This window comes from Mustela nivalis (genome assembly GCF_964662115.1).
Source record: "Mustela nivalis genome assembly, chromosome: 2".
Taxonomy (NCBI): domain Eukaryota; kingdom Metazoa; phylum Chordata; class Mammalia; order Carnivora; family Mustelidae; genus Mustela; species Mustela nivalis.
Genome location: NC_139021.1, coordinates 72,429,655 through 72,447,996, shown reverse-complemented (window position 1 = coordinate 72,447,996; position 18,342 = coordinate 72,429,655). Strand labels below are relative to the sequence as shown.

The 18,342-nt window shown below is 37.2% G+C and overlaps 2 protein-coding genes across 12 annotated transcripts in view; one reads left to right on the top strand and one right to left on the bottom strand.

Moving 5' to 3' along the window:
• Positions 1 to 18,342, top strand: part of LOC309858851 (uncharacterized protein) — a 132,358-nt gene that overhangs the window by 72,396 nt on the left and 41,620 nt on the right. For 2 of the 11 annotated variants that reach the window (XR_014308368.1, XR_014308371.1), the window contains 4 exons: positions 8,886 to 8,952; positions 11,324 to 11,359; positions 13,145 to 13,309; positions 15,983 to 16,222. The exons of 2 other annotated variants lie outside the window; for them this stretch is intronic. The gene's annotated coding sequence lies outside the window, so the exon portion shown is untranslated. Of the gene's footprint in view, positions 1 to 7,441; positions 7,825 to 8,885; positions 8,953 to 11,323; positions 11,360 to 13,144; positions 13,310 to 15,982; positions 16,223 to 18,342 lie in introns of those variants that run through there. 7 more of the 11 variants (XR_014308372.1, XR_014308370.1, XR_014308373.1 and 4 more) reach the window with 7 other exon arrangements.
• The window catches only part of CPA6 (carboxypeptidase A6), a 321,211-nt gene continuing 305,416 nt past the window's right edge, over positions 2,548 to 18,342 (bottom strand). The window contains exons 9-11 of the mRNA XM_082719142.1: positions 12,798 to 13,000; positions 8,545 to 8,629; positions 2,548 to 2,963 (exon numbers count right to left, since the gene is read on the bottom strand). Coding sequence (XP_082575268.1) covers positions 2,776 to 2,963; positions 8,545 to 8,629; positions 12,798 to 13,000 — 476 coding nt within the window. The 3' untranslated portion in view covers positions 2,548 to 2,775. The remainder of the gene's footprint in view (positions 2,964 to 8,544; positions 8,630 to 12,797; positions 13,001 to 18,342) is intronic.

Below are 18,342 nucleotides of genomic sequence, written 5' to 3'. Positions count from 1 at the left end.
TAGAAAAAATTAGTATTTCCTGATTATCTACTACACTCAAGGCTCTCTGCTAAGCATTCTACATATAATCGCATTTACTATTTCTTTAAATTTATTTAAATTTAATGGGGCACCTGGGTGGCTCAGTGGGTTAAAGCCTCTGCTTTTGGCTCTGGTCGTGATCCCAGGGTGCTGGGATGGAGCCCTATATCAGGCTCTCTGCTCAGCGGGGTGCCTGCTTCCTCCTCCTCTCTCTCTGCCTGCCTCTCTGCCTACTTGTGATCTCTGTCTGTCAAATAAATAAATAAAATCTTTAAAAAATAATAAATTTAAATTTAATTTTTTAACTGAAAGGTACTTTTTATAAACATCAAAAAGACTTGGTGGTAAATAGTTGGGAGTGCACTTTAAAAAACACTTTCTTTAAAAGGAATACACGTTGTGTTATGTTTTCATAATTAAAAAAAGCAAAACCAGTCCAATAATATGACAAGGCTTATATTAAAAACAGCAGTCCTCAGCCCCACCCTTCCTTACTCCCAATTCCCTTTCCTTAGTCCAATAATTTTTAATTTTCTAAATTATTTCTTCTTGAATTCACTTTCTTATGTCTAAATAACATGCATATCCTGATATTACTTGATTTCTTTTTCTTTCAGGTTTAGATGTTTATTGACTTCCTGCTATGGCAGATGAAGTTTAGCTCTGCTATACCCTTCCTCTCACATACATTACTTCTTCCTCCCCTTCAAATACTTTTTTAATCATAGTTTTTGGTTAAATAAACATTTAGGGCTAATATTATTTTAACTATATAAATATTGTTTATAGCTAAGTCATAGAGTATACCATGATTATATTTCTACTCTTCTGTAGCTCAGTGTTTTCACCAAAGTTAACAACTGCATTTTGTTGTTGTTTGCTTGGTTTCTGTGCTTTTATTATATATTTTATATACCAGATTTTCTGATATAAGTAAAAATTGCCTCTGAACATATGTTCTGTTTTGTGTTTACCTTGGAGAACTTCATCTGAGTCTTCAGCTCCTTTTTTCTATTACAAGTTGCTGGTTCTCTAAGCCTGATAGGTATCTGTTACTGGGACTTTTCCCTTCACCATTATCTTGAGATTTTTTCCCCATCCCTATCTCCTATGTGGGTATTCCTATTTTCTGAGATCCTACATCTTTTTCTTAATTTACTCCCTCGATTTGGTACAGCATATCCTTCAGGAAGTTCCTGAGAAAGGTTAATAATTTAGGAGCTCAATTTTATGAAAATGTTTGTATTCTAACCTCACATTTCATTGATCATTTTCCTGGGTGAAGATTTTTAGGATAAAATTTCCCCTGAAAACTCTGAAGGCATTTCTCCATTGTCTTTAAGCTTCACTAGTGCTGTTGAGAAGTTTCATGTTACTCTAGTCCTCATTCCTTCGTGATTGTTTTTTTCTTCCCCCTTCTGGAAGTTTTTAGGCTCATCTTTTCATCCTGGTGTTCATGATGTGTCTTGGTCAGATAAATCCTCCAAGGGGATTTGCATTTCCTTCTCCCAAATACTTGAGGGGTATAATCAGTCTGGGATTAGTCTGGATTAAATTCTTGGCTAGATGTTTATCATACCATTTATACAGTCTGAATTTGAGCTACAAACCAGAGAGAGATGACCTGTGATTCAGCTGCATTGTCTCCCCTCTCTACTCTTGCCAAAACTGAAATAGCCAATTTTCCACTGAAGACAGTTTGGAGGTTTATTTGTAATTTACCCTTGCTCTGAGGGTACAGGCCTTGGGAATCCTAGAATTCTGGTGGGAGGAGAATCTGCTAATAGACTTCCCACCCTGGAAGAGCCTTGGGTTCTGTTCTCTGCTCCCATTCTCCAATACGCTGTGAAAATAAAAGTTTGCATTCACTTGGCTTAACAAATGCTCTCAGGATAACAGTGCACAATTTAGCTCTCCAGGTTTCTGCCTTGCTTGAGATTTTCCTACTTTTTTTTGTTTGATGTTTTAAAGATGATTCAAAAAATTACATTTTGTCCAGAAGTTGTAGTTATTTCCAACAGTCCAGATACCTATCTTGTCATATTTCTGGAAATGGAAACCTATATCACTTTTCTAAGTCTCAATTTCCTCATCTGAAAAAATGAGATTAATAGGAGTATCTACCTCAGAGTATTTGAGCAATACATGAAATTATTAGTGTAAAGCTCTTAATGCTATGTCTGGGACCTCAATTAATGTTCACATCTGTTTTTGTAACTGGTGTTCTTAGAGTCTAAACATGAATGCTCTATCTTGGTATATTTTTATAGGTATATGATGCACTAATGCCAGGTTATGAAGATGTGAAGAATCTAATGTCTTGATAAGTTGTGTATTTATTAAGAAATACAGTTGTCTTTGTTTCAAAAGTTTCCACTGCAAATAAAAACAAAGTGATTGAAAAACATTAATAGCCTAAATATTAATTGAGAAAAGATTTATTGCAGTGAAATCCTTAATTTGTACATTTCTTGAGACAATAGAGCTTGAAAATATCCCCTCCTCCCCTTCCTCAAATATGACTCAAAATGATATAAAACGGAGGATTTCTCTTACAGCAAACTAGGCTATGCTCAGATTCTTTTAACCAATTTTTTATTGCCTCAGAAACTTGAATTGCATAAAGTACATCCTTTTAAAGTCCACAGATATGTTCTTTCTAATAAGTTGCCCTTTTTAAAAACAATTTCCCCCCACTGACAAGTAGCTCTTGCAGAGAACCAGCCTTCTGGTGGTTGACCCAACCCTTGGGTCTCAGGGACATTTCTTTAGGAGGTGCATTGTGATATTCTTCACAGCCAGCATGGTCTCTGTACAGGTTGGTTTGATGAGCACCTCTGGAAGTAAAAATCCAAAATGTCCAGTGTCACGAAGTTCAAAAGCAAATGTGTAGGGTATTCCGTTTTTGTAGGCCCAATCCATTGAGCTACCAGAGCTCACATCTAAAAGTTAAAAACAAAAAACAAAAAACAAAAAAACACCTCTCTGAGAAGACTGCATCATTTTCAAAGTTCATCTATAGTACATGCTTACTAGGCTATTTGAAATCCTTCTAATTAAACACTGTTTAAGCAAGAATGATTTAACAGTAGTTCCTTGGTGTTAGGCTCATGGAACTTAAGAATCTGACCTGCCACCATCTTGGAGGATCTAGACTAAGTAGTAATGCTTTTCCAGTGTGATGACCTCAAAATTTCTCAGCCTCAATTTCAGTAACATTTACCTCCACCCTCACTTTAGTCACCCATAAACAACCTAATCCATGGCCCAGTTTCTCTGTTTTCACTCTTTGAGAGGGAGCTGGAGAAAGTCTTTGCTGTAAAATCACACTGGTCACTGATGTCCTCTGTTCTCTCAATGCTGCTCCAGTCTCCTTTTTCTAGAACTTCACTTACCAAACATTTCTCAGGCTCTTGTAGGCCTGTTCCTCACTGAACCATATTCCCCATGCCCATAAAAGGTAATCATCCCACGTCCTCCTCTACTGACATCACAGCCCTCCAGCTGCCCTTCTCCTAGCTCAGAGGCAGAGCCCTGCATGGTTTTTTGTTTGTTTGTTTGTTTCTATGAGGGTTGTCTTTTGATTCCATTCATCATTGTCTTCCTTGGTAGTCAGAGGGTTCCTTCTCTGGGACCTAGTTTCATTAATTAAACCACCTTCTCTTGTATCTGCATTGACCAAAATATTCAAGCACCAGTTTCATATGGCACTTCCTTCTCATGCTATATGCCATCCTTTTTTTAAAATTTGTCCTTTGCTTTAGAACATAAAGAGAATCCATACATGTTGCCTCTATATGCTCAACCACTTTCAGTCTGGTTCTTGCCTCTGCCTGTTTATGAAAACTTTGTTCTTGAAGGTCACCAGCGAGAGCGGCCTAATCTCCTTTTTTGCTTTGCTTTCCCCGCCGCAGACCCCACTTTCAACCTCTCAACAACCTTTAGTGTAGCTGGTAATTTATTGGCAATTCTCTATTTCTGACTCCTGTGACCTCACCTGCTCCAGCTTTTCAGCGCACTAGAGGCAGACGAAGGGTTTGGGCTGTATCAGATCCCACCACCTATTGTGACTTGTCTGAGCCTCAATCTTCCCTTTAGAAAAAGGGATGGTAATACCTATCGCAGAGTGTCATTGTGGAAATTAAACAAAATAATGTGCTAGGATACATAAGACCTTATTATTTTGCATCTTTATGCCCCAAAGTACCTTGTATGTAGTTTTTAGCATAACAGGCTCTTAATAATTATAAATAAAATTTTTATGGAAGAATCTTTATAGGGACAACTGGGGGCTCAGTTGGTTAAGCATCTGCCTTCGGCTCAGGGTCCTGGGATCGAGTCCCATGTCAGCTCCCTGCTAAGCAGGGAGTCTGCTTGTCCCTCTCCCTCTGTGCTCTCTCTCTCTCTCTTACTCTTGCTCAAGTAAATAAAGAGAATCTTTAAAAAAAAATTAAAAAAGAAGAATCTTTACAAACTTTTTTCTTGAAATTAATATGATCCAGACTGACCTAATTCTGTTATTAAAATATTTTCAGAGTATGTTCATCTGCTCAAATAATATCCTTTTTATCCTATTTTTGCCAGGACAAGTCAGAGATAAATTATGTTAAGATGACAATTAAAACACTCTGCTATTTCTTAGTCTCCCTTTGGTTTGGTTAAGGACAGAAGGTAGGCTGTGGCTTCATTGTCCCTCTGGGTTAGAGTACACTGGAATTACAAATAGTAGTCATAGAAGCCAGAGTCAGAGTCAGCGTGTGCCAACAGTTACATCATCGTGATGTGACAGCCTCATTTCTATGGTAACAGGTTGTTCTTGGTAAATATAATACTATGACTATGGCTTGATATCAAGCTGAAAAGGTAAACTGTAAGACCGTTTAAAAATTAATGTTTAAACCTAATATATTGTTAATAATTAAGAATATGATTTTAGAAATACTGTATTTCTTTTTTCAGGATGACACTACTGAAAAACTTTTTTTTAAAGTATGGTTTTTTTTTTTTTTTAAGATTTTATTTATTTATTTGATAGAGAGAGAGATAGGGAGCACAAATGGGGTAGGGGCAGAGGGAGAAGGAGAGGGAGTAGTCTTCCCCTGAACAGGGAGCCTGATGTGGGGCTCGATCCCAGGACTCTGGGGTTGTGACCTGAGCTGAAGTCAGGCATTTAACTGATTGAGCCACCCAGGTGCCCCCGAAAAACAGTTCTAAAAAGGTCAGCATGAGACCAATGATCATAGACTTTGAAAACAATTCTGATACTTAAGACATTCATTATTAGGATAAACTTATTTGATAAGCAATGTTAATTGGCAAACCAAACTTTTCTGTGAAGGCTGAAGAAAGCGAGTGGTTAAGAATATAATAATTGGGAGGTAGAAATCAAGGAGAAATTTGGTACTTCACTGAAAGCAAAATTAGATGTCAGTAACTATACATATACATACAACCTATGTGTATGCATACATAGACATTCAGATATACATGATTTCTTGCTAGATTTTCCAACTCATATAGTTGAAAAATTTTAGAGTTTGAGAGGCCATGAGAGATGACGTGGTCTAACTGCTCACTTAACAGTTGTGGAATCCAAAGCCCAGGATTAATATCCTGGCCAAGATTATATCCTGATTAGTGCCAAAATCGGGCTAGAATCCCTGTCTTCTGGTCTTTTGTTCAAGTTCTTTCCATATACCTAGTTCCTCTTTATTTCAATAAAATATTAGCAAATCACATTCAGCAGTACATGAAGGGAATTATTCACCATGATCCAGTGGGATTTATTCCTGGGCTGCAGGGGTGGTTCAATACTTGCAAGTCAATCAACACGATACACCATATTAATAAAAAAAAAAAAGGATAAGAACTGTATGATCCTGTCAATAGATGCTGGAAAAGCATTTAACAAAATACAGCATCCTTTTCTGGATCTTATTGGAAGTCTTAGCCTCAGCAATGAGACAACAAAAAGAAATAAAAGACATTCAAATTGACAAGGAAGAAGTGAAAATTTACTCTATGCTTATAACATGATACTCTATGTAGAAAACCCTAAAGACTCCACCGAAAATTGCTAGAATTCATACGTGAATTCAGCAAAGTCGCAGGATGTAAAATCAATGTGCAGAAATCTGTGGCATTTCTATATACCAATAACAAAGCAGCAGAAAAAGAAATCAAGAAATTGATCTCATTTGCAACTTCACCAAAACCAGTAAGATACCTAAGAATAAGTAAAGAAGTAAAAGGTGTGTACTCTGAAAACTATAGAACACTTATGAAAGCAATTAAAGAGGACACAAAAAAGGAAAAACATTTTCCATGCTCTTGGACTGGAAGAACAAACATTGTCAAAATATCTATACTATTCAAAGCAATCTACACATTTAATGCAATCCCTATCAAAATATCACCAGCAATTTTCACAGAGCTAGAGTGAACCATCCTCAAATTTACATGGAACCACAGAAGACCCCAAATAGCCAAAGTAATTCTGAAAAAGCAAAACAAAACTGGAGGCATTACAATTCCAGATTTTGAGCTATATAACAAAGCTGTAGTCATCAAGATCACATGGTCCTATAACAAACACAGACACATAAATCAATGGAATAGAATAGAGAACCCAGAAATGGACCCACAACTATATGGTCAACTAATCTTTGGATTTGTTTGCAGGAAAGAATGTCCAATGGAAAAAAATAGTCTCTTCACAAATGGTGTTGGGAAAACCACACAGCAGCATGCAGAATAATGAAACTGGATCACTTTCTTACACCACACACAAAAACAAATTAAAAATGGATGAAAGACCTAAATGTGAGGACAGAAACCAACAACATCCTAGAGGAGAACATAGACAGAAACTTCTTTGACCTCAGCTTTAACAATTTTCTTACTAGACATGTCACCACAGGCAAGGAAAACAAAAGCGAAAATGAACTATTGGGACTTCATTAAGATAAGAAGTTTCTGCACAGTGAAGTACACAGTCAACAAAACTATAAGTCAGCTTACAAACTGGGAGAATATATTTGCAAATTACCTATCTGATGAAGGGTTAGTATCCAAAACCTACAAAGAACTTACCAACTTAACACCCCAAAAAACAAAACAAAAAACAAATAACCCAGTTAAGAAACGGGCAGAAGATAGGAATAGACAATTTTCCAAAGGAGACATCCAGATGGGTTACAGACACATGAAAAGATGCTCAACATCACTCATTACCAGAGAAATACAAATCAGAGCCATGATAAGATACCACTTCACACCTGTTAGAATGGCTAAAATTAACAACACAGGAAACAATACGTTGTGGTGAGGATGCAGAGAAAGGGGAGTCCTCTTGCACTGTTGGTGGGAATGCACACTGGTGCAGCCACTCTGGAGAACAGTGTGAAGGTTCCTCAAAAAGTTAAAAATAGAAGTGTCTCATGAGCCAGCAGTTATACAACCAAGTATTTACCAAAAAGATACAAAAATACAGACATGAAGGAATACATGCACCTTGATGTTTATAGCAGCATTATCAACAATAGCCAAACTATGGAGAGAACTCAACTGTCCATCAACTGGTGAATGGATAAAGAAGTGTTCCACACACACACACAAATGGAATATTAGCCATCAAAAAGAATGAAATCTTGACATTTGCAATGCTGTGGATGGAGCTAGAGTGTATTATGCTAAGTGAAATAAGTCAGTCAGTAAAAGACAAATATCACATGATCTCACTCATATGTGGAATTTAAGAAAGAAAACAGATGAACGTATGGGACAGGAGAAAAAGAAAAAAAGGTGAGAGGGAAAGAAGCTATAAGAGGCTTTTAACAGTAAAGAACAAATGGAGTTGACGGAAGGAGGTGGGTGGCAGATGGGCTAGATGGGTGATGGTTATTATTAAGGAGGGCCCTTGTTGTGTTGAGCACTGGGTGCTGTATATAAGTGATGAATCATTGAATTCTACTCCAGAAACCAATATTGTACTGTATGTTAACTACCTAAAATTCAAATAATAAATTTATTTGAAAAATAAAAATATTTTTTTTAAATCACCTTTTAAGGGGAAATTCAGCTGAAGCCATTACATAAGAAATACAATTTCATAGCAAGAATAGTGGAGGAAAGGAATAAAAGGAAAGCTTTTTTAGGGCTGAGACATTACTTCATTATATTCTCAAGGCCCATTTCCACGCTTACAGTAGTTACAATTGTTTAAGGAACCCATTTGGGTACTTTCTACTGTCATAAGATCTCATTTCAACTTTGTAGTCATTACTACATGCTTAGAATAGTCTCTGCTTAGAATTTATTTCAATTGGTACAGTGATTTATGTCAAGCAGCATAAAACTAATCAAATATAAACTCCCTCCATATTCCTTGGCTAATTTGGTTATCAAAAATTTCTCATTAAGGGGGAACACATTTCTGTTGCTTTTTTTTTTTTTTAAAGGAAGTCATTTTACAGGATCTTGGTTCAAGAAACGATTCTAACACAAAATACACAGGAAACTTACACAACGTGCTGGAGGCAGGTCCGTATCTATACTGTACCCCATATACTGACCGAAGTGCATTCACAGCTTTATAAGCTGCAGATTCCTGTGAGGGGAAAAGGGAGAGCTGATATCACTTTACATTACCGCATTGAAACCCTTAGAAACACTGGCATGTTGTTTGAGCCTTATCAGTCTTCAATTTGGAGACCAAGGTTGGGCACATTTGGTAATAGGTATATTTAATAATAATGGTAATAATATTCCTTGTCACATGCTGCAGTTTATATTTTAGAACATATTTATGTCCTTTGACTGATCCTCACACCAAGTCAGTGATCAGTAATATTTCCATTTTACAGACAAGAAGGGAAAGACTCAGCAAGGTTCAATGGGCAGGCTGGGGTTGCATGACAAGGAGTGATCCAGGTAAGTGGATATCTTATATCTTCTGATATAAGATACCATATCTTCTGATGCTGACTTAGTGTTCTGTCCTCTTCACTTTCATTCAGAGACACTTGTTTCTATGAATTACAAAATGCTTGACAGGGCAGAGCCCATGCCAGTCTTCTTCATAGCTACATATGCATTATTTAGCAAAGTGCCTGTGTATAACAGAAGCTTAGTCGATATTTCTTGCATGAGTGTTGAATAAACATAGCTCTGCAAGGGTATCAAGATAATCTTATTGATCCTTAAGTACATACTTCAGTGGCTATGTACAAGGTATTTAAAACACACTTGGATCAATTAGAAACCCTTTAGTTCAGGAAGAGTGTCTTCTCTTATGCTCTTCATTTATCCCTGCAGGAATAGGAATAACAACTGTGGAATGCTCCATGACTTCTAGTGTTACATACGCCTCTGACAGAGCTCAGGTACTGCTAAGATGGAGAAATTCTGAGGCGGAACACTACCTATCAATGCCCCAAATCAGGAAAAATGAACAACACAATAAAAATACTAAAAGGCGAATGTTCTAACATAAACTAAAGTGATACTGACTACACTTCAAAACATTTTCAAATGGTGTAACAGCATTAGTTTCGATAAGGAGTTAGAGAAGTATTGTATGACCAGTGAGAGGAAAAGAAGTATGGTGAAACCGGTATACAGCTCTCCCGTTTCAATTTGCCTATAAATAATTTATTATACTGGTTGAAGTTCTCTGGGCAACACGGCGCTGTGTGTTGGACCCAGCTTCAGCTTGCTGTCCTCATTCACCTCAGGGATGCATAAGGCAGCATTTGCAGCAAATGCCACTCTTGGTGGATATTAAGGGACCAGTCTCCATAACCTGGCAGACAATTTATTATTCATCTCACTGAGGATGACATCCTCCTCTCAGGAGCCAACAGAAAAGGAATGTAAACACCATAATAAGATACTTTTACGGAGAATGTTCCGAGATTTTAACATCTCCAATGGTTTCAGCAATATTCCATGGCAAAGGCAGATATTTCTACATTTAGAAGATTACTGTGTTCTGCTGGTGAGGAGAAATTTGTTCCTCATTATTTCAGATGACTAAACTACCCCCAAAAATGTCTTAAGAAAAAAAATACAACCACTTGGCTTATTTACATAAAATATATGCACAGTTTTAGCATTTTGAGCTCATGGCACTTCTGTCACTCAGGTGCAGGTGGAGGCTGATAAGATGGTTGGATATGATCAGTCCGCAAATAGTAAAAACTTCATAAAATTCTCTAGGAATTTTTTCTGGGGTGGTGTAGCCAGATACCTATTTAAAAGAGTTTATGCAATTCCTCCTTTATTTATCGCTTCCTCTTTTCAATTGTTCAAAAGGACCCAGGCCTCACTTAGTGAACCTCAACTAAGTCAGGAATATATTTTTTATTCAAATAGTTCCACATTTAAAGCAAGTTAATGAATGATCTAAAAATGTTAGTGAAACACAGGCTCCTACATTGATGGAATTTTTTTAAACTTTTTTTTTTTTAAGATATTTTATTTATATAATTCACAGAGGGAGAGACAGCAAGAGAGGAAACACAAGCAGGGGCAGTGGGAGAGGGAGAAGGAGGCTTCTTGCTGAGCAGGGAGCCTGATGCGGGGCTCGATCCTAGGATCTGAGCCGAAGGCAGAAACTTAATGTTCGAGCCACCCAGGTGTCCCTGATTGGATATTTTTGAACAATTTATTGGAATTGAAAGGTCTCTGTTAACATTCAGAGACTACCTAGTTTCTGAGATTTTTAACTGTGGCATAAGCGACTTAGATTATATGTAACCTGGTAACAGGTGGTATTATTGACAGTCTGGACTGAAAAATTCTTTGCTGCAGGAGGCTGTCCTGTACATTGTAGGATGTTTAGCAGCATCCTTGGCCTCTATCCACTAGCTGCCAATAACATTCTCCAGCCTTGTGATAATCAAAATGTCTTCAACATCATTCAGTGTCTCTGGGAGGCAAAGTCATCCTTGATTGTGAATCACTGGTCTACTCTTTATACCATATCCAAGACAAAGACAAAATCTGATCCAAGACAGAATGAAAATAAGCTTAACTCATGTAATAGTTTTAATATATTGCATACTCCATTTAGTTGTTGTGAGAATATAAATAGACACTGTGCCCAACTTAGGGCTGAATATAAACCTAGAGAAGCATTGTGATACAGGGTAGTTAAAAATAGGTTAACAGTCAGGTTAAAAACAACAACAACAACAACAACAACAACAACAACAACAATAACAACAAGCCTATTTGACTCACACAGTAGTTGAGGAATTGCACTTTTTTTTTTTTAAGATTTTATTTATTTATTTGATAGATGGAGATCACAAGTATGGGTGATCAGAGTTCTTTGGTAAGTAATCAGTTCCCTTTAGGGTACAGGTTGAAATGGCGCCTCCTCCTACTTCCCCACCATCTTGTCTCTTCTGGAGATCACAAGTAGGCAGAGAAGCAGAGAGAGAGGAGGAAGCAGGCTCCCTGCTGAGCAGAGAACCCTATCTGAGGCTCGATCCCTGGGATCTGGGATCATGACCTGAGCTGAAGGCAGAGTTTTTAACCCACTGAGCCACCCAGACACCCCACGAATTGTACTCTTAAATAGAACTACCACCTTTACAAAATTTCTCAAAAGAATTTGCTCAGAGTCTTGGTTATGCCAAGAACAAAGTTCCTCTTTGGACAGAATAGAAGCCTTCCTCAGGCCTTCCTCAGACTTCCTCCTGTTCTCCATTCCTTCCAGGTCCTAGACATCTGGGTCAGGAATTCCTGCCACTCCAACCAATTGGTGAAGGATTTAGAGTTCAAGGTGTAGGAAGAAAGGGGATGCTTCTCTTTTATCAAAGCTTTTATTCCAAGAACAATTATACATACAGAAGAATATACACATTTTCAGTTTATAACTCAATGAATGATCACAAATTACACACACTCATGTAACCATCGCCCAGGCCAAAGGATAGAACATCAACAACAAAACCCAAAAGCTTTCCTTCCTATATGTCCTCCTAGTCACTGTTCCCTTCATCTCCCTCATTTCTAACACTGTATATTAGTTTGACCTGGTTTTGAATTTTATAGTCCTTTAGATGCTAGAGAATCTGAATCAGACTCACTTTACAAGGCATTTTGCCCTACAGTGGATAGCTTGTTGGGTTTCTGAGATGAGGAAGAAAGAAACTGCTTTTTCACTGCCAAGTAGTCTTATGCCTGAAGGGCTGTTCATTCTCAGCACCAACTTGTCAGATACATGCCCAGAGACTTAGTACCATTAAGCAAATAGTGCTCATAAATTAAATCTTGCTTTTAATTAATGAGAGTCAGACCATAATTTATGAACAATTATTTACTCAATAAAATTAATTATAGTCCTGCATATTTGACCGAAGCTGTAATACTAATCACATCCATCCTGACAACTTTCTGTGTAACTCGTGCTAAGAATGTAAATTGGTTTGAAACGACTGCATTTGAGAAGCAGCGTAGCGCAGTGGTTCAAAGTGACCAGGTCAGAGCTAAACTGGGGGCTGAAGCCTGGTCAGGGTACTTAGTAGCTGTGCATTCTGCGTCTAATTACTTTATTTCCCCAGGTTTCAGTTTCTTCATCTGTAAAATGGGGACAATAATAGTTACCTATCTCATATGCTTATGGAAAATAAATGAGTTGATATGTAAAAGATGCTTATTAGAATAAACACAATATGTGTTTGCTATTACCATTACTACTCAGACCCCTTTTAGCTTTAGAAAAGAAGCGTAAAGCATGACATGCATGTACAAGTGCAAATACTTACCACACAGCTAAAGTTGGGGATTGTTGCGTATTTGTAAGAATAGGGATACAGCAACATCTGAGCATATGCATGAAAGGAGAGATAAGCTTTAATGTGCTTCCTGTGTTTTCGGAGGAAAGTGGCTACAGCTTTCACTTCTGGCTCAGATTCTGGGAAAGGTCCACAGTATGTATCGTCACAAGGGTGCATAGAAGCTCCTTCATCTGCAAGATAGAAGATAAAATGGGGTGATGGAAAGCATAGGCAAGAAGCAAGAAACACGAATCAGCTTTATTAAACTGATTTTTTCTTTAGTTTCTATAAGCACAAGGTATTATTAAGCAATTCATCTCACTTCTCATTTACAGAAACCAATACTGAAAAATCCAAGGTGGTTCAAACCACCATGCACAATAGGAGGGTGCCCTGAATAGGAAATAGGCACTGATTGTTTAAATGAGCCTGCATAAACCACTTGGAAAAGGATGGTTTTATCAGTGGGATACCTAATTCTACATGATCCCCCAGATCAGGTAAGGCTCCTATACCCTATGATCCCTCCATTTTTCCTCCATAACATTTAACACACCTGTAATTAGTGCCCAGTATTTACCTGCTTAACATTCAACCAATATTTACTCTGTTCTAGGCGACTGGTATACAAAGCAAGACAACACAGAAAAAACTCCCTGCTCTAGTATAAATATTCAGTCTGGATTCTTTGTTAAACTCTAATGTTCTGTGAAAGCAGGGACTGTGCCTTTCTTGCTGGGCACCTGGCAACTAGAACAATAGTATGCCAAGTGTTCAACAAATATCTGTTAAAAAGTGAATGTCAGCTCAAAAGAAAAGGCTAGACATCTGCATAGGTGTCTGGTAAGATAAAAATACTGATACATCAAGACCATGAAGGCAAGGCAGAAACAATTCCACAAAAGATGCCAAAATAATTTCCGTTTTTAGAAAAGCAATATCCAAACTGGTTTTGTAAAACCCAAGAGGCTTCTCTAGTTATCTTGGGGGTCAGTAAGAATTCAGTTAAGAAATCCTCAAAACTAAATTTTAATAATTTTTGAATTAAAAACATTATAACCTATAGGTCTATGAAGGGGAGGAAGGAAAATAACATTCACCATAGCAAACACAAAGTATTAAGGTTCCAAGACATTTTTCCATCAATAAATAATTACATTTTCTACAGTTATTTGCCACTGGCCATTATTGCCCTCCCAACAGCCGTAGAAAACGGTCTCTTTCCATAAGCAAATGGAAAATGTTTGGTGATTCTGTGATATAGTCCAATTCCACTAATATGAAAAGATAACCAAGTCAAATCAGGCTAAAGCTTGAGGACATTAAATCTAGTTTGTGTTATAGTTGAGTTAAAATGTGAAATTTATAGCAATTGTGGTTTTCCTCCTTTGAGTCTAATTCTGGGCATGACTTAGAAGTAAGTGGGATATGGATGGAACTCAGATAGCTGATACTCTGAAAGGAATAGGACAAATAAAGAGACATTTGAAGATCACAGATGGAAAGCACCAGAAAGGAGAGATCACAGACAGAACAACTAATTCCAGGGGGAGCAGAACTAATGAGCCAAAGAAAAAAGGATTTACAATAATCCTGATAAACATTCTCTCTCTCTTTTTTAAAGATTTTATTTATTTAATCTTTAATATTTTAAAGATTAAAATTTAATCTTTTAAGGCAGAGAGAGAGAGGGGGGAAGCAGGCTTCCTGCTGAGCAGAGAGCCCCATGCAGGACTCGATCCCAGGACCCTGAGATCATGACTGAGCCGAAGGCAGAGGCTCTAACCCACTGAGCCACTCAGGCGCCTCCTGATAAACATTCTCAAGGGCATATAGAAGGGCATTGAAAACATTAAACAGGGACAAGAAGTTATAAAAAAAGTACCAGTCAGATATAATAGAAATAAAAAACTTAATTCATGGGTTGAAAGAATACAGTTGATGAGTGAATTAATGAGCTAGAATATGTTTTGAAACATTCCCAGAAGGCATCAAGAAGAGACAAAGAACTGGAAAAATGAAAAAAAAAAAAGAAAAAGAAAAAGGCGGTGTGACAAATAGAGTGTCAACATCTGATTAACATAAAGAAATAAAAGTTAAATATTGAAGAACTGCTAATTGAAAATTTTGTACAATTAAGGAAAGATTGAATGGACTTATTGTGTACAAAACAAGAGAGATAAAGGGGAAATCTGTCAATGCTTTGACACTGTAGGGTGAAATTTAAGAAAAGGAAACAATTCCAGAGAGAAAGCAACAGGTCTTCTATAAGGAACAAGGATTAGATTCACACCATTTTTTTTTTTAAAGATTTTATTTATTTATTTGACAGAGATCACAAGTAGGCAGAGAGGCAGGCAAAGAGAGAGGGGGAGCAGGCTCCCTGCTGAGCAGAGAGCTCGATGTGGGGCTTGATCCCAAGATCCTGGGATCATGACCTGAGCCGAAAGCAGAGGCTTCAACCCACTAAGCCACTCAGGTGCCCCTAGATTCACACCTTTTTATTAACAACACTAGAGTAGTATTTCCAAAATATATTTATATACATATATGTGTACTTATTTACTATTCTTACATTTTATTTATAGGTTTAAAAATTATTTAAATTATAAATATAATATAATTATATTTATATAATTATATTATATTTATAATTTAAATAATATTAGTGTACAGCATAGTGAATCGACAATTATATACATTATGAAATGTTCATCATGATAAATATAGTTACTATTGATCACCATACAAAATTATTACAATATTACCTACTGTACTTGCTATGCTATAAATTACACCTTGGTGAATTATTTATTTCATAACTGGAAGTTTGTATCTTTTAATTTTCTTCACCTATTTTCCCTATCCTCCACCAACACTTGCTATCTACAGTAAACGTAAGGATGCATATATCTTTCTGAATTAGCATTTCTATTTTCTTTGAGTAAATATCTGGAAGTGGAAATGCTGGGTCATATGGTATTTCTACTTTTAGTTTTGGGGGAACCTCCATACTCTTCTTCCATAGTGTCTATTACCTTAATTGTTCCAGGTGCATTTGAAAAGAATGCATATTCTGCTGTATTTGGTTGGAATGTTCTGTATGTATTTGTTAAATCCACATGAACTAATGTGTAACTCAAAGTGACTGTTTCTTATTTATTTTCTTTCAGGATGATCTACTGATTGACATAACTGGGGTGTTGAACTCCCCTACTCTTATGCTATTTTTGTCAATTTCTCCCTTTATGTCTCTTAACATTTGCTTTGTATATAATCAGGTTGCTTGTATGTTGGGTGTATAGATATAAATATCATCTTGTTGGAGCGATCCCTTGGATCGTTATGTAATGTCCTTCTTTGTCTTTTGTTACAGCCTTTGTGTTATTTTGTCAATTTTGTCTGATGTAAGTACTGCTACCCCAGATTTTTTTTCTGGGTTTCTTTTGCATGGTATCTTTTTCTACTTTCTAACTTTAAGTCTGCATGTATCTTCAGGTTTGAAGTGTCTCTTGTAGATAGCATATAGATGGGTCTTGTTTTTTTTATTTTTAATCCACTCAGTTACCTTATGTCCTTTGATTAGAGCATTTAGACCATTTACACTTAAAGTAATTATTGATAGACATATATTTATTACCATTTTGTTAATTATTTTCTTGTTTTTGTAGTTCTCTGTTTATTTCTTTTTCTCTTCTACTCTTCCCTTGTGATTAGTCACTTCCTTAGTCTTATGTTTGGATTTTTTTCTCCTTTTTGTGTCTCTATTACAGGTTTTTGGTTTTATGGTCACCATGAGGATCATATATAACATCTCAAGTATATAACAGTCTATATTAAGTTGGTGGTTTTGAGTTCGAACACATTCTAAAAGCACTACATTTTTACTCCTTCCTCTCTATGTTTTATGTATATGACATCATATTTGATATCTTCTATTTCTTGAATCCCTTAACTAATTTATTAGATATAATTGGCTTTACTACTTTTGTCTTTTAACCTGCATATGGCTTTATAAGTGATTGATTTTGTACCTTTACTATATATTGTTTTTACTAGTAAATTTTATCTTCTAATAGTTTTCCTACACCTAGTCAAAGTCTTTTCTGCTGTAAGTCCTTTCACATTTCTTATAAGGCCAGCTTAATGCTGATGAACTCCTTTAACTTTTACCCTGGAAACTATTGCTTCTTTAGTTCTGAATGATAACCTTGTTAGGTAGAGTATTCGTGATTGTAGGTTTCATTCCTCGAGCTCTCTGAATATAACCTGCTACTTTCTTCTGGCCTGCAAAGTTTCTGTTGATAAATCAGCTGATAGTCTTATAGGGTTTTCCTTGTATATAAGTAGTTGGTTTTCTATTTTGGTCTTAAGATTCTAATTTTAATTTTTGACATTTTAGTTATGTGTCTTGGGGTTAACCTGTTTGGGGTTCTCTGTGTTTTCTGGACCTGGGTGTCTCTTTCCTTCCCCAGGTTAGGGAAGTTTTCAGATACTCTTTCTTTAAATGAATTTTCGGCCCCCTTTTCTCTCTCTTATCCTGCTGGGATTCCTATAATGCAAATGTAGCAATGCTGGATGTTGTCCTACACGTCCTTCAACCCATCCTCATTTTTTTTTTTTTTTCAGATTTTTTTTTTAATTTATTTGTCAGAGAGAGAGCGCGAGCGAAAGTGAGCACAGGCAGACAGAGTGGAAGGCAGAGTCAGAGGGAGAAGCAGGCTCCCTGCGGAGCAAGGAGCCCGATGTGGGACTCGATCCCAGGACGCTGGGATCATGACCTGAGCCGAAGGCAGCTGCTTAACCAACTGAGCCACCCAGGCGTCCCCAACCTATCCTCATTTTTAAAAATTCTTACTGTTTGCTGTTCAGCTTGAGTGTTTTCCATTACCCCATCTTCCAGATTGCTGATACATTCTTTTGCTTCCTCTTATCTGCTGTTGATTCCCTCTAGCATATTTTTCAGTTCAGTTATTGTATTCCTCAACTCTGGTTTTTATATTTTCTATCTTTTTATTGAAGTTCTCACTGAGTTCATCCACTCTTAAGCCTGGGGAACATCTTTATGATCATTATTTTGATCTCCTAATCAGGTAAATTGTTTATCTCCATTTCACTTGGTTCATTCTCTGAAGTTTTGTCTTGTTCTTTCATCTGGAGCATGTTCCACTGTTTCACTTTATTTGACATTCTGTGGTTGTTTGTATGAATTAGGCCAAACAGGCACCTCTCCCAGCCTTGAAGGTGTAGTCTTGTGTGGGAGCACCACCTGTGTCACCTGTGTGTGCCTGGTGTTGTAGGCAGGACAGCTGAAGCAGGCTTGTTTTAGGGTGTCCTGGGTGTTCCACATATGTGGGTTTCCACATTGGTTGCCATGTGGGGCTGGTGGGGCCCTGAGTGCTCTGGACCAGGACTGCCCCGGGGGGATGGCTATAGCTGGGGTGGGCACAGGCCAGAGTAGCTTTGGTGGAATGGTTGGAACTGGGATGGGTGTGACTATGGGAGAACTTTGGGGGGGTGTCTGGAGGTGGTG